This window comes from Pithys albifrons, chromosome 23 (genome assembly GCF_047495875.1).
Source record: "Pithys albifrons albifrons isolate INPA30051 chromosome 23, PitAlb_v1, whole genome shotgun sequence".
NCBI lineage: Eukaryota > Metazoa > Chordata > Aves > Passeriformes > Thamnophilidae > Pithys > Pithys albifrons.
Window position 1 is genome coordinate 3,353,200 of NC_092480.1, and position 16,009 is coordinate 3,369,208.

The window sequence follows — 16,009 nt, forward strand, 5'->3', positions numbered from 1 at the left end:
AGCCAGAAACTGTCTAATTTTAGTTCTCCCGCCTGGAATTCCTCCGGAGAAGCCCCCGCAGAGGCAGGACGGGAGTCACCAAAGGGCTCCAGCACCACAGGCCCTGTTCGGCTGTCCCTGACAGGGACAAACCTCCTCCCTGCCCTCCTCCCTGCCCGCAGCTGACGGGCTGCCAAGGAAAACGGGTATTTTACGTTCCAAACACCCGATCCGTGTGTTCGCAGCGCTGTTTCCAGGGACTACGGCGGGCACTTGGATGCCGACCCCGCTCGCTGCACGGGAGGGGGCCGCCAGCCCTGCCATCACCGTCACCTCCCTCCCGGGGGTGGGACGCGGCACCGACAAGGCGGGGGCCGCAGGTAGGACGGGCCCGGGGCCGGGAGGGCAGGGCGGAGTCCGGGGAGCGGAGCCCCCGCAAGGCGCGGCTGTCCCGGCCTCACGGGGCTGCGGGCGAGGCCATGCCGGGCCCGGGGCGGCGCCCCGCGCCCCGCATACGGCCCCGCGCTATGCAGGGGGCAGGCGGACCCGCCTATACCCTATACGCGGTCCGGGGCGCCGGCGGCTCCCGCTCCCGCTCGGCATCGCTGTCGGGGTTATGCCGGCTGCTTGCGGCGTTGTTATGCGGCAGGCAGGTTCTGGGGCTCTCCCACAAGGAGCCCCGAGCCTGCATGGCCCTGCGAGCTATAAGGGATCGCGGCGGCCGAAGGCTGCGCTATCCAGAATGGGGGGCCGCGCTGTGCCTCGAGCCCGGAGCCCTGCATATCGCCCAGCGTTATGCAGGGCTACCACTGGTCGAGCGTGACTTATTCAGGTGCCCGGGCGGCGGGATGGCGGAACCCTGCAACCTGCATGGCAGCCGGCCTTATGCAGCGCCTCCGCGGGCCGGCGAGGCGATATGCAGGGCGCGGGGCGCGGCCCGGCCCCGCTCTCTGGCTCGTCGCCTCTCAGTAAAGATGGCGCACAGCGGTCGGTGGCGCTTCCCCGCCCGGCCCGGCAGCGGCGGATGGGGCCGCCGGGGCCCGGGGGGGTCCCGCCTGCGGGTGCCGGCCGTGCACAGCCTGCGGCCCGCCGAGCCCGCGGCGGCGCCGGCGGCGGCGGGCGAGGGCGAGCGCGGCGGCCCGTGCTCCGGCGGGGCGGCGGGAAGCGGCGGAGGCGGGGCAGCAGCGCCGGGCCCCGGCGGCCCCGCGGCCGCGGCCGGTCCTGGCTTCGACGCGGCGCTCCAGGTCTCGGCCGCCATCGGCATCAACCTGCGGCGGTTCCGCGCGGCCTGCGGTGCCGAGGCGGGCAGCGGGGAGGTGAGCGGGGCGCGGCGGGGGCGGGGGGGGGCGCGGCGGGCGGGCGGGTCCCGGCGCAGCATCCCCGGCGGCGGCAGCGGCGGCCCGAGCACGGCCGGGCGGGCACACCCACCCACCCAGCGCTGCCCGCACAGCCCGCCCGACACACCTCCCGCGCCCCGCACAAAGGGCGCGCCCCGCGGCGGGGCGGGGGGGGGGGCGGCGGGACCGGGCGGGCGGGGGTCGGTGCCGGTCCCGGTCCCGGTGCTGGTCCCGCCGCCCCCGCGGGTCCCTCCCCGCGCACGCGACTTGCCGCCGGTGCGTCCTTCCCTACCGCCGCCTCCTCCTCCTCCTCCTTTTCCTCCTCCATTATCCGCCGCTCCCGCGCCCGCGGCGGGGCGGGATGGGATGGGATGGGATGCGGAGCGCGCGCCGGCAGCGAGGTAGGACCGGGCGGCGGGGCTGGGACCGGCCGGGTGGCTCCCGGGGATGCTCGGCGGGGGATGCTCGGAGGGGGATGCTCGGCGGGGCGGCGCGTCCTTCCGAGGGGCGCGGGGGGGCCGCGCTGTCAGCCCCCCCTGCGGGCCCGGCAATGGGTGCCGCGCACCGGCTGTCCCCCTCTCCCTCCCTCTCTTCCCCCTCTTCCCCCTTCTCATCCTCCTCTTCTTCCTCCACCTCCTCCTCTTATTCCTCCTCCCTTTCGCCTCTGTGGATGCCCAGGCGGAGCCCGGTGCGAGGCCGTTCGCTGGCACACGGAGCGCTGGCTCTCCGGGTTTTTTGCCTTTTTCTCTCTCTCTTTTTTTTTTTTTTTTAAATTTGAGTTGCTCTTCTTCCTGCCTTCGTTTTTATTTTTTTAAGCCTTTCTGAGGCAGCCGGAGCGGGAGTCTGACAACAACCCACCTATTGACAGAACAGGGAAGACATGATGGGGGTGTGTTACTTACTACGAGCTGCAGCGTTGCTTTCCCCCAGCTCTTGTTTTGCATCGCTCGTTGGCTGCGTCCTTGCGCCGGCAAGAGGATTCCCCGGGTCCTTTGTAGCAGAAGGGCTTTATTGGTTTTTGAAGGGCCAGTTCTGCCTCTTTTTCTCCAGGCAGGGTGGGTGAGCGTAGCTTTGTGTGTATGTTCCCCATTTAAACAGCAGTTGCTTTCCTTTCCCATCGCTGGCCGTAGCAGAGTTGATTAAAACACACACGAAAATACGGTTTTCCTGTATCTTTCCTGCTTCGTTTTGGCGTTGCTGTCGGGTGCCATGCAGTGGAGCTCGAGGCTCGCGGCTGAGCTGGAGGAATTCCTGGGCTGCAGAGCGGCAGCTCCGGCGGTGCCGGAGGGTCGGGATTGTGTTTGCAGGGCACAGCTGAGCGTGGGGACACCTGCACAGGCTCTGGGGTGGGACTGCCCTCTCATTAACACCAGCACCTCAGAGCAGGGGCTGTGCTTTGGGGAGCTTGTCCATGTTGCTGTTTGCAGTAGACATGGCTCGGTGGAATTCACCGTGTCCTCTGGGAAGCAGTTAATGTCTCACCAGCGCTAGTTCAGGGGCAGAAATGACTGAGATCTGGCTAACCAACCTGACCACAGAATTAACAACCCGGGAGGTTTGCATGTGGGGGGAGACAAGTTGCTTTGGTTTTTTCTTTTTTTTTTTTTATTCTCTTTTTCTTTTTTTTCCCTATGATGACATTGGTCTGTGGTTTGTTTGTTCAGTTCCAATTGTCTTAAAGTATATTTTTGCATTTCAAAAAAGCTCCAAAACATCTCTGAGATATCTTAGTGAGTTTGGCCTTTAGGGCATTTTTGCATTAAAATAAAATAGCTTGAGTGCACTCTAGGTGTGGCATCTGATGAGCACGGGGTCTCCTGGATCTTAAGAACTCTACTTCTTACATCACTTTTCTGTTTAGCTACTAAAAACTTCTGTCTAATAACATTGTATATAGTGGAAAGTACCTGAAGGGAAGTTCTGGCCAGGTGGGGGTTGGTCTCTTCTCCCAGGCACTCAGCAGTAGGACAAGGGGGCACGATGGGCTCAAGCTCTGCCAGGGGAAATTGAAGTTGGAGAGCAGAAAAAATTCTTTGCAGAGAGAGTGCTCAGGCATTGGAATGGACTGCCCAGAGAGGGGGTGGATTCCCCATCCCTGGAGGTTTTTAACCCGAGCTTGGCCGTGGCACTGAGTGCCATGATCTGGTAAAGGGACTGGAGTTGGACCAAGGGTTGGACTTGATGATCTCAGAGATCTTTTCCAACCCAATCCATTCTATGACTCAGCCTTTCTTTTTCTTCTTGGCCATTTTATGGTACACAGCAGACTTTATTTCTTGTTTAAAACATACCTGAATTCTGTCAGGGCATTCTCCCCTTGTTCAGGTCCCTGTGTACAAACCCTTGTCTCTGCTGAGTTCGCTGAGTTATCTCGAAACCAACCTGTGTTAAAGCAGTGATGTTCTGATACTTGATTTTGGCACCACAAGAGTTGGCCTTGGGACTTTTTGCACAGTGAAGCTGTAACTGCTTGAAGAGAAGTTTGTGCTGTGCACTGGCCCTTCAGCTCAGTGTGAGTGGCACTGTAGGAATAAGGGGAATTTGGTTGTGTTTTCTTGATCCAATATGTCAGCATTTGGTATAACTAAAACAAGCATAAACACTGTTGTTAAATATCTGGTCTGCCTCTCAGTTCAGAGCTCCCTGCCCATCCCTGAGGTGAAATTTGCATTGACTGAAAGTTGCAGATGCCCAGGGTTTGTGGTTGTGATGGTGGTGCCTCTGGTAATGCTGCTGTTACATGGGCATAATAAGGTGGATACTGGGGTTGTGGATGTTCCAGTGGCTGCCATGTTTGGAAATGGTAATAGATCCATGTGCTGGATGGAGGAAGTGGCTTCCATACCACCACCACAGTCACACCTGAGCTGGAAGTACAGATAATTTCTTTCCTTCACAGGCATTAAAATTCTGTTTGCCTCAAAATTTCCTCTCCGAGTGTTACATTGAACAGTCGCTGTAGAACTGCCTGAGTGTTTAACATGTGAGGTAGAGATGTAGAGCCCTGCCTGTCACTGGTGCCACTGCACATGGTGAGGGAGATGCAGATCATGGCCCAGAGATGGAGGCTCCTTCCTGCATTTCTCCTTTCCTGAAGACAGTGGTGCTTCTTTGTCAGATGTGTGAAAATAAAAGTTTGTTTTCAGCATCCTGGTGATGTTCCCATTTCAGTGGTTTGGTCAGCGTTGTGCAGAGCTCCAAACCCTCAGAGAGGAGAGGTTTGGGGAAGTTTGTTGGGAATTTAGGAAGCTGTTTTGAACTGGAAGGTGGTGTGGCTGGTCCCACTGGCAGCAGGCAGGGTGGTTTTGGAGCAGCAACAATGCACTGACCAGTTTGTTGTGGGGGCTTTTGGACATTGTGCTTCCTTCAGCTGGAAGTTGGAGATCAGAAAAAGCTTGTTTGCAGAGAGAGTGCTCAGGGATTGGAATGGGCTGCCCAGAGAGGGGGTGGATTCCCCATCCCTGGAGGTTTTTCAGCTGAGCTTGGCCGTGGCACTGAGTGCCATGATCTGGTAAAGGGACTGGAGTTGGACCAAGGGTTGGACTTGATGATCTCAGAGATCTTTTCCAACCCAATTGATTCTGTGATTCTAAAGCTCCTGGGGCAGACTCAAACCAGTGTTTCCCCACCTGCTCCTGTGCTGGCATTGGAGTGCTGAAGTGCAGGTTTTACAGCACCACCCTGGAGGAAATAAGGGAAGAAACTGTAACTCCTTGAGTTAGTGGTGCTTCACTTTTCAGGGATAGCACAGAATTGCCAGAGAGGCATTAACTGTTCCCCCTGAGCTGAGCTGAAGCATCCTTTGACTTTAATAATATTTCTTTAGGGAATATATTTCTTCAGAATATGAATTTGCCACTACAGAATTCTTTTCTCATAACAGCAGTACAACAGCTCTAGCTAGAGCTTTTCTCTCACCATCTGTGAGCTGAATCTTTCTAGGTAATGGTTTGACTGACCCTCTTTCTTGGAAGTGGTGTTATTGAAAGCCTGTTGTGACAAGGATGAGAGTGTTTCAGGTGCTCTAATAGGCATTCTGCTGTGTTCAGAGTGGAAATCATAATTTGGAATTTCTCGTCTAGAATGGAACCAGCAGTCTGTGGAAAGCAGGGACCAGTTGTGTTGTTAGTGGGCTGCTGGTGTAGGTTAGTCTGGTCTGCTGCTTTCAGCTTGACCAGAGAGGGAGAGGTTGGCTTTGCTGTTACTTCCTAACACTGAATATTCTAATTTTCCTTCTAGTAAGCTGGCAAGACAGATCTGTTCACGTGGTAATACTGTCAGAGCAGGCGCTCTCTGTGCCTCAGCCACATCAAGAGCAAAGTGCATTTTCAAATTCCAAAATTAGGTGTCATCCAAGGCACTCTGGAAGCTGCAGTCCCAATCACAGTGGTGTTGGCGTGTGTGATTCCGAGGGTGTGGCTGCAGTGTTGTAGTTTGGGGGTTGTCACATGGAGGTGACCCAGCCAGGGGCTCTCCTGTGCTCTCAGGATGTGCTGTGTAGGTCAGTGCTGCTCTGAAGTGAAGCCCCAGTAAACTCTGTGCATCACTCCTAGTCAGAGCTTTCGTTGAATCAAACAATGAAAGGATGAATAGACTGTCATCCAAATCTGTGTATAATCTGTGGGCTCTGCCTTTTGGGGCATTCCTTTCAGATATGTTTTATTTTACCCCCCCATCGAGTCATAATAATAAAACATCGATGTTGTTTCCATACAGGAAAAAAAATTTGGGGTTGTTTAGCCTGGAGAAGAGGAGGCTCAGAGGTGACCTCAGCACTGTCTGGAACTCCCTGAAGGGAAGTTCTGGCCAGGTGGGGGTTGGTCTCTTCTCCCAGGCACTCAGCAGTAGGACAAGGGGGCACGATGGGCTCAAGCTCTGCCAGGGGAAATTGAAGTTGGAGAGCAGAAAAAAATTCTTTGCAGAGAGAGTGCTCAGGCATTGGAATGGGCTGCCCAGAGAGGGGGTGGATTCCCCATCCCTGGGGGTTTTTCAACTGAGATTGGTCGTGGCACTGAGTGCCATGATCTGGTAAAGGGAGTGGAGTTGGACCAAGGGTTGGACTTGATGATCTCGGAGGTCTTTTCCAACCCAGTCCATTCTATGATTCTGTGATAATGGTCACCCCAAGTGCTCTGGTGCTTGTTATTGAAGTTGCATCACAAGTTGTGGCTTGGGAAGCATCTCCCTGAAATCCCAGATGACTCCACTCGGTTCCCAGCACCAGCACAGAGTGCACCCTGTGTTTGTCTCTAATTGCCAACCTCCAAGGGTGTTTACTCTGCTGAAAGCAGAGGAGTCTGGTAGATACTGTGCTGTAGTTACTGAGCAGGCATCTGAATGAGCTTCTAAAAATAGCTTATCCCTTTACGAGAAGGTGAGGTGCTGTCTAACTGGGGCCAAACCCAGGGTGGGGAATGGGAAGAAAAGTATATTGTTGGTGAGGTGAATCTATTATAAAATTAAATAAACCTTTTCAGGTGCTGATTGGAGCAGCTGCATTGCTGGTTTAGTGCTGGTGATGGGTTAGGGTGGTCCTGTGTAGCTTCACAGATCCACAGGTTATACTGTTATTCCTCAGAGATCAGAACTTCAGTCAGAACTTCCAGAGTAGTTTCTTCTCTGAAGGTGGATTTTCCTCCAAGATCTTTACTTGGAAATTCTTTGAAAAGTAATTTTGCTCAAGAGCATTGTGATAGACATTCACTTGCAAGCTCACGGCTCTGAGCTTGAACTCAGGTGGGATAATGTTTGGGTCAGAGATGTACATGGAAGCTTTGCTGCCCAGAGAGAAAGATCAACCCTGTGTGTGCCTCTTTAGGCTTCATGCCTTGCACAAGGCAAGCCTTCCCTTGTCCTTTTGTTTATAATCCTGAGTGACCTTTTTTGCACTGCATGATTCTTTTTCAGGTAAATGAGGTCACGTTCAAAATCATTATGTTTTTTAATCACTCTCCATCTGTCGTGCTTTATAGTCACTTCTGTAAAACTGGAGGGACGCTGTTGCTGCCTCTTTGCCTCAAATCTGCATTTTGGTGTGTGATGGGTAACTGGATGGTTCAGCCTGGCAAACATGTAGGGGTACCTGGCGACTTACTTGTTCTCTGACAGGTCCTAGGGCTGCCTCCTCAGGTGGTGACAGTGACCACTTTGAGGTCATCAGTAACTCATGAGTGTCACCGAACAAGCAAACACAAGTGATGTGTTGCTGCTGGTGGCTGTAAATGAAGCCAAAGCAGTTGTTTTGTGCAGGGAGCCTTTTTGCTGTAGCATCATGGGTTGGAAAAGACCTCCGAGATCATCAAGTCCAACCCTTGGTCCAACTCCAGTCCCTTTACCAGATCATGGCACTCAGTGCCACGGCCAAGCTCAGTTTAAAAACCCCCAGGGATGGGGAATCCACCCCCTCTCCATTCCAATGCCTGATTACTCCTCTGGAAAGAATTTTTTCCTGATCTCCAACTTCAATTTCCCCTGGCAGAGCTTGAGCCCATCGTGCCCCCTTGTCCTATTGCTGAGTGCCTGTAGACACTTCTGGTAACTTCTTGGTGGGAAATGGGGAAAAAATGGCCATTCCAAGAGTATCAGAATTGGAAAAATAAGGTAACAGAGTTTGGTTTGGAAATAATGCAAGTTCTAATCCATGGATTAGAGATTAGAACAGGCAATTGTCAAAAATATGGCAAGTACTAATTTAGATAAAATAATAATGCCTGTAGGACCCAAAATAACAAAATGAAGAAAAGATCCACAGCAGCCACAGGAACTTGGGGGCTGGTGCAGGTCAGGAAATCGCGCGAGTGAGTGGCTGCTCCCTTTGCGTTTCTAACCCCGCCTGTTCTTGGGTGCTCCTTGTTTCTCTGCGTGCCTTCTCAGTGCTCAGAGCGTTCAGCCCTCACCTGTCTCCAGTGGCAGCCTCTCCCTTTGCCGGGGCTGGGGACCCTTTTCCCGCAGACAGCTCAGCCCAGCTCAGCCCAGCAGTGTTTACATCCCGCAGCGAGCCCACGTGCTCGGGAGCTCCAGGCAGGCGGGACTGGCCGCTGATCCGCAGTGTTGGGAGAGTGGCTGCTCTCACTCTGGTGGCACTGCTGCAGGATGGAAGTTGGGAAGTGGTGGTTTCTCCCTTCCCAGGAAGGGCATTCAGGGGTTCTGCATCATGCAAGGTGCCCCAGGCAGAAGCGATGCCTCTTGGCATTATTTTATTTCTTCTGTGTTGCTTTTTCTGGTTTTCTCGCCATCACTGTGTAGAAAACTGTAAGTACACAGCAGAGAAACTGAACATCACACACAGATCAATGTGATGGAGTGAATGTCCCCTTGTTACACACCACACACGGTTTATGCAGGGTTAAAGCTACACACCATTGGCTAAGTTGAACCTCACACCATCAGGCCACAAGCTGTCATTGGTTATAATCCATATCTCACAAGTCCAGTGTTTTGCAGAACTTATCCTAGATGTTTTCAAGCACCTGCAGAGTCCTGTGAGAAACTAGTGTATGAATTCCTGGGGAGTGAGCTCCTCCCTGCCACCTCACAGCAGCTGTGCTCCTGAGTGCTGCTTAGCCGAGAGCTACCCCAGTCTCACAGGGCCTGTGTAGGTCTGAATGGCTCACCCTTCATTTTTCTGTACCAACATCACTGCTGCAAGTGCAAAGAGCAGGTAGGCAGCAGGGAGGGCTATGAGGAGGGGCAGGGCTGCCCCTCCAGCAGTTTTAGCTGGCAGTGGCTTATGGTGGTTAACTGTAGCCCAAGGGGATTGTATTTGTTGTGTTTAACTGGCCAGAGTGTTATCTGCATTGAGAACCTGGATGGTTGCCTGGTCAGAACACTTAGTGTATTTGAATTGTTTATACTGGAGCTCATTAGACAGAAACAAGGCAGAAGAGTTTGAGAAATAATTTGTCCTAAAGCCTTGCTGCTTTTTATCACATCACAACTCTCCTACAGATACAGGTGCAAGTCTCAGTGTGTGTGTGGTTCAATTTCTTTAAAACCAGAGCTGTGATTTCAGTAACTGAGATGCTCTTCACCTCAGTGCCATGATCTGGCAACCAAAGTGGGGTTGGATTAAGGGTTGGACTTGATGATCTCGGAGGTCTCTTCCAACCCAACTGATTCAATGATTCATGGTCAGTTCTAGAAGTAGATGAAATAGGAATTCCATGTAGAAACTAGAGGCAGAACACAAGGGAACACTTACTTCTTTGCACAGCTCACCTCCACCTTTCACAGTGTTGCCCCTTTCCACTTCCAGGGCACTGTTCTCGCAGTGCCTGCCCTGCTCAGAGCTCAGCGTGTGGGGCTTTGAAGAGCAACAGGTGACAGCTCTGTTTTCAAAGCTCACAGGACTCACCAACATAAATACTTGAGGTGAACATGGATTAGGAAAGGGTAACAACATACAAACAGAAAGGTGTCACCACACATTTGGGTGGCAGATGAGTGGTATTGGCACTTGGAGGCTCCCTGACACACCTGCTGAAATGTGGGCAGGGAGCCTTTAACCTCCTGCCTCTGTCAGAGGGAAGAGCTTCACAACACAAGTCGTGTTTTCATCTCTCCTAAAGACCGAGTCTGAAGTGAATTAAAAAGAGAGATTTACATGAGTTTGCAGGAAGTTGGGCTGTGTCTGTACAGGAATAATAAACACTTCTTTTGCTGGAGTGTGTCTTTGGGGTGGTTTGAATAACAGCTTACAGAAGCAGAGCTTTGTGGTTTGATATAAGCGCCAGAATTTTTGCATTAAGGAGTTTTTCTGTATATATTTATCCTTTGTTTCACCATAACTCTTTTTGGTCGTTCCATAGCTGTAAACTGTAGCTGCTGTGTATGTGTATATACAAGTTGTATTTCCTTTTTAGCAATTGTTTGTTAGAAGAACAAATGCCAGTATCTTCTTTGGGGAAGGAAAATCCTCTAGAATCCTTTTGTCCTTTGATCACAGCGAAGTTCTTTGTAATGTTATCCACATCCTCAGACTTCCATCTGCTTTCTCATTGCAGGATGAACAGTTTTTAGGTTTTGGTTCAGATGAAGAAGTCAAAGTACGAAGTCCCACCAGGTCCCCCACAGGTAAGTTCAAGTTGCAGAACTGGGTGTTGACTTGTGTTTTCCTTTGTGATGGCTTTGCTGTGCCTGTCCTGTTTGTTCCATCAAATCTGATCCACCGTAAAAGCCATCCCAGTCTTTGGATTCATTGCAGTTATTTTTGGACTCTGTCTGGTCTGTAAATGAACACAGAAACTTTGAGTGAAAGAGTTATACTGATAAAACCAGTATTTGAAACCCCATGTCAGAGATTTGACTGGTCCTAGAGAAGGACTCTTTTTTTCCCAACCAGCTGTGGTCTGCTTAAAAAAATCTTTTCATGTGTTTAAAGGGTGTCATGTGCCCTTGAGAATTGGTGCTCCCTCCCAGCATGAGGCCGGTACTGAGTTTGTCCCATTGCAAACTGTTAGGAAAAGGCAGACTTGGATTTTTGAAAAGTTGTCTCCATGGTACCTCATGTGGGAGTAGAGGTTTGTTGGGAAGGTACTCTCTACGTGTGGTGATAAAATTGTATTTTTATTTGTTGATTATCTGAAATGTTTTGGCAACTTGTATGGGCAGCATGACTGATACTGAGTAAACACTTGTGTGACCCGGGTAATGCTGGTCCCTCACTTGGAGAAATTTAATTGTTCTCTGCATTCTCTGCTTCCCTCTCAGTTAAATCCAGTCCACGGAAACCTCGTGGGAGGCCCCGGAGCAGCTCTGACCGAAGTTCAGCTGTGCTGTCAGACTCTTCCTCAGTGTGTTCCCCTTCGAGCAAGTCTGAAACCACATCCATGGAGAAAGTAAAGAAGAAGGAGTCGAAGAGTAGGGAAAAAAGACGAGGAAGACCTCCAACACTTACAAATGTGAAGTTCAAATTGTCACAAGAGAAGGACACATCAGACATTCAGAAGGGCAGCAAAGAAGAAAAAGACAGTCTGAAAAAAATCAAAAGGTCACCATCCACTACATTTCAGCAAGCAACTAAAATCAAGAAATTAAGAACTAGTAAGCTCTCCCCACTGAAATCTAAGTTTAAGCCTGGAGCAAAGCTTCAGATTGGGAGGAAGAGCGTTCAGATTGTGCGCAGGAGAGGCAGGCCACCGTCCTCTGAACGTTTAAAGACTTCCTCAACTTTAGTGATAAACTCTCAGCTGGAGAAGCCTCAGAGGATTCGCAAGGAGAAGGACGGCACGCCGCCCCTCACGAAGGAAGAGAAGGCTGCTGTCAGACAGAGTCCACGCAGGATCAAGCCTGTTAGGATCATACCTTCCACCAAAAGGACAGATGCCACAATTGCCAAGCAACTCCTGCAGAGGGCTAAAAAGGGAGCACAAAAAAAGATTGAGAAAGAAGCGGCCAAACTGCAGGGCAGGAAGGGGAGAACCCAACTCAAAAACATCCGGCAGTTCATCATGCCGGTTGTGAGTGCGATCTCTTCACGGATTATCAAAACACCCAAACGGTTTATTGAGGATGAAGACTATGATCCTCCTATTAAAATATCCAGACTAGAATCCACACCAAACAGCAGGTTCAGTGCTACATCTTGTGGCTCCAGTGAAAAGTCCAGTGCCGCTTCTCAGCATTCGTCTCAGATGTCCTCGGACTCCTCCCGCTCCAGCAGCCCCAGCGTGGATACATCCACAGACTCCCAGGCTTCCGAGGAGATGCAGACGCTCTCTGAGGAGCGGAGCAATACTCCAGAAGTTCACACTCCACTGCCTGTTTCTCAGTCCCCTGAAAATGATAATGATGATAGGAGAAACAGAAGATTTTCGATAACAGAAAGAAGTTTTGGCCAGAGGGCTGCAAAAAAGCTGTCAGCCTTGCCAAGCGTGCCACAGCAGCAGTCCTCCTCCTCTCCTCCTCCCCCTTTGCTCACTCCCCCCCCACCACTGCAGCCTGCTTCCAGCATCTCGGACCATACCCCTTGGCTTATGCCTCCCACCATACCGTTGGCCTCACCCTTCCTTCCCGCTTCTGCTGCTCCGATGCAGGAGAAACGGAAGTCGATCCTGCGAGAGCCGACGTTTAGGTGGACCTCCCTGAAACATTCCCGGTCAGAGCCACAGTACTTCTCATCAGCAAAATATGCCAAAGAGGGTCTTATTCGCAAGCCGATATTTGATAACTTCAGACCCCCGCCGCTGACACCGGAGGACGTTGGCTTTGCGTCCGGCTTCTCAACACCCGGTGCAACAGCTCCCACTCGGCTGTTTTCGCTCCACTCTGGGGGCAGGTTTGATATGTCCAAGAGGAGTCCTTTGCTGCGAGCACCCCGGTTCACACCCAGCGAGGCCCACTCCCGGATCTTCGAGTCTGTCACTCTGCCCTCATCAGTCGGCCGTGCCGCCACAGGCACCTCTGCCGCTGGCGTGTCCTCGCGGAGACGGAAGAGGAAAGCGTTCAGCCCCATCCGATCGGAGCCCAGATCTCCTTCACACTCCATGAGAACGAGGAGTGGGAGGCTCAGTACCTCTGACCTGACAACTCTCACCCCACAGTCTTCTGTCTCTTCCTCATTAACTAGCATTTCAGTTAGTTCTCTCGCCACTAGTGCCTTAAATTCAACTTTTACTTTTCCCTCCCATTCCCTATCGCAGTCTGGGGAATCAGCAGAAAGAAGCCAGAGACCGAGGAAGCAGACGAGCACTCCAGCAGAGCCTTTCTCATCTAGTAGCCCTGCTCCTCTCTTCCCTTGGTTCACATCGAGTCCCCAGACAGAGAGAGGCAGAAACAAGGACAGGGCAGCAGAAGAACTCTCCAAAGATAAAGATGCTGACAAAAGCCTGGAGAAGGACAAGAACAGAGAGAAAGACAGAGAGAGAGAAAAGGAGAATAAACGGGAGTCAAGGAAAGAGAAAAGGAGAAAAGGATCAGAAATTCAGAGTAGCTCTGCTTTGTTTCCTGTAGGTAAAATGCCCAAAGAAAAGGTTGTCAGCGAAGATGTCGCAGCATCATCATCTGCCAAAAAAACTGCCGGGCGAAAGAAGTCCACAGCAGTAGATCCCACAGCAGATGTTTCCACTGCTGCTCTGGTAGATACAGCAGCTGTCAAAACCAAAACATCCAAGAAAGGTAGAGGGGGTTTAGACAAATCAGACCTGGACCTCAGCCCCACTGTGCCAACTTTGGAGAAGGAAAAAGCTCTGCGTCTCTCTGCTCCTTCGTCAAGCACTGTTAAACATTCCGCTTCCTCCATCAGCTCTATGTTGGCTCAAGCAGACAAACTGCCAATGACTGACAAGAGGGTGGCCAGTCTTTTGAAAAAGGCAAAAGCCCAGCTGTACAAGATTGAGAAGAGCAAGTCCCTAAAACAAGCAGATCAGCCAAAAGCACAGGTATTCCATTTTCCAGGTTGGGTTTTTTGCTAGAGTGCATCTTACTTAGAACTTGTGCTGAAAGTCACAAGTAGCTTTTGATTCCTGAGCGTGAAGAATTAACGTGCCAAGCTAAGCAGCTGTTAGTGCAACAGATGGCAAACGATCAGAAAACAAGGAGCCCTGGGCAGAACCTGAGGGGAAGAGGGAGCTTCTGTGCAGTCAGCCCAGGGGGGAGCTGCCTGTGTTTCAGAGACCAGTATGGCATGGCTGCTTACTGGGTTTCTCTGAATAAATCTAAACAAAGTGATCATCTAGAGTAGTACCCGCTCTGAAAAGTGCAGTTCCAGCAAAATGCAGTGTCTGTCTTGTGCATTTGCTTCTGTGTGTCTGGCCTGGTATAGCAGAAGCCCAGACCCCCACAGTTGCCTGTTTGAGGTAGTTCTTTTAGAGGGAGATACTCCAGAATCTTATGATCAAAACATGGTAAATTGCACTAAAACGCTCCATTTGTTTTTATCACCTCAATAAACACAAGCCCCTCATCTGAAATGCCAGCAGGTGCAAGGTTTTAAACGGCCTCATTTACTTCTGGCTTCTGCTGGATTGGTCAGCACCGAGTGCTGGTCTGATTCCAGTGGCCTCTGATGTTTGTGATGTCAGTTCCTTGATTAAATGGCTTCATGAGCAAGCTGGCTTTCCAATAGTGGACAGAAACCTGCCTTATAATTCCCATTGAGTAAAACCTCTTTTGCATTTAACCTCTCTTGGGTAACTGAGGCTTAGAAGGCTGAATCTGTTTTTATCACAATTCTCACAAAGTGCAAGCTAACGTATAACTTATCTCTGCTTAGAAGTTTCCATTACATGTTTCCCAGCCTTATTTTGATACCTTTCTTAGGAATACTGTCCATTCTCATGTTTTAGGGGCAAGAGAGCGATTCATCAGAAACGTCGGTGCGAGGACCACGAATCAAACATGTTTGCAGGAGAGCAGCTGTTGCGCTGGGCCGCAAGCGAGCAGTGTTTCCTGATGACATGCCCACTCTGAGTGCCTTACCGTGGGAAGAGCGGGAGAAGATACTGTCTTCCATGGGGAATGATGGTGAGTTAGGATTTCTGGTTTTCATCTCTGGGTTCATACGGTGTTGGCTTGTGTTGTCTGCTTACAATGAGGACTTGAAGTGATTAACAAGGGAAAGTAGGTTAAAGAGTCTGGGCTGTCCATTACTGTGTCATTCAAACAGGGTTAATCCTTTCAACCATTGGGAATTGTGTAAAACAGGTGTGTTCTGCAGAGGGATGTGTGTGCATATACACATGTACACATGTGTATACACACACTCACATAGAATCACAGAATCATAGAATTGATTGGGTTGGAAAAGATCTCCAAAATCATCAAGTCCAACCCTTGGTCCAACTCCAGTCCCTTTACCAGATCATGGCACTCAGTGCCACGGCCAAGCTCAGTTTAAAAGCCTCCAGGGATGGGAAATCCATCCCGTCTCTGGGCAGACCATTCCAATGCCTGATTACTCTCACTGTAAAGAATTTTTTTCTGATCTCCAACTTCAATTTCCCCTGGCAGAGCTTGAGCCTGTGCCCCCTTGTCCTATTGCTGACTTGCCCTCTGTGGCTCTGCACATGAACTTAGTCTTCATGGACTAAGTTAGACACTCCTGAAACATTCTTTGACACCAGCAAACTCACACTAGAAATGTTCTTTTGGTAGATAAGTCATCAATAGCTGGCTCAGAAGAGGCTGAACCTCTTGCTCCACCTATCAAGCCCATTAAGCCGGTTACCAGAAACAAGGCACAGCAAGAGCCTCCGGTGAAGAAGGGCCGGCGCTCCAGGCGCTGCGGACAGTGCTCAGGCTGCCAAGTTCCAGAGGACTGTGGTGTCTGCACCAACTGCCTGGACAAACCCAAGTTCGGTGGGCGCAATATAAAGAAGCAGTGCTGCAAGTAAGTGTGTCTGAGAAACTGTTCAGCTAATCCCTGCACTGACTGGGGTAAGGGTATCCACACTCCCAGCCAGGACCAGCAAACCTGCCCTTAGCACAGGCTTGGGGTGAGCTTGGCCTGGGCTGAGGCTGGATCAAAGCAGGGGACTGCAAACAGTGTAAAAGTCAACACCCCAAATCAAGGTGGCTTGTTAAGAGCTCTTTCTCTGGAGTTTACTTCTGGTCTATTCCCCCCCCAGTTTGATGAAACTGCATTGAGAAGTGTTTGGTGTGTGACCAGTGGCTTCTGTTAGGCAGTATGGGATTTTGCAAGGAAGGCAATGTACCCATTAATATTTATCTCTTATTCTCCCAAACTGCATTTATGA

General features: G+C 51.1%; 1 protein-coding gene across 1 annotated transcript in view; it reads left to right on the plus strand.

Annotated features, from left to right (window-relative positions):
• Positions 1-953: 953 nt before the first annotated feature.
• The window catches only part of KMT2A (lysine methyltransferase 2A), a 42,257-nt gene continuing 27,201 nt past the window's right edge, over positions 954-16,009 (plus strand). Inside the window, exons 1-5 of the mRNA XM_071576211.1 lie at positions 954-1,295; positions 10,319-10,388; positions 11,025-13,693; positions 14,600-14,777; positions 15,408-15,642. Of these exons, the coding sequence (XP_071432312.1) occupies positions 954-1,295; positions 10,319-10,388; positions 11,025-13,693; positions 14,600-14,777; positions 15,408-15,642 (3,494 nt within the window). The remainder of the gene's footprint in view (positions 1,296-10,318; positions 10,389-11,024; positions 13,694-14,599; positions 14,778-15,407; positions 15,643-16,009) is intronic.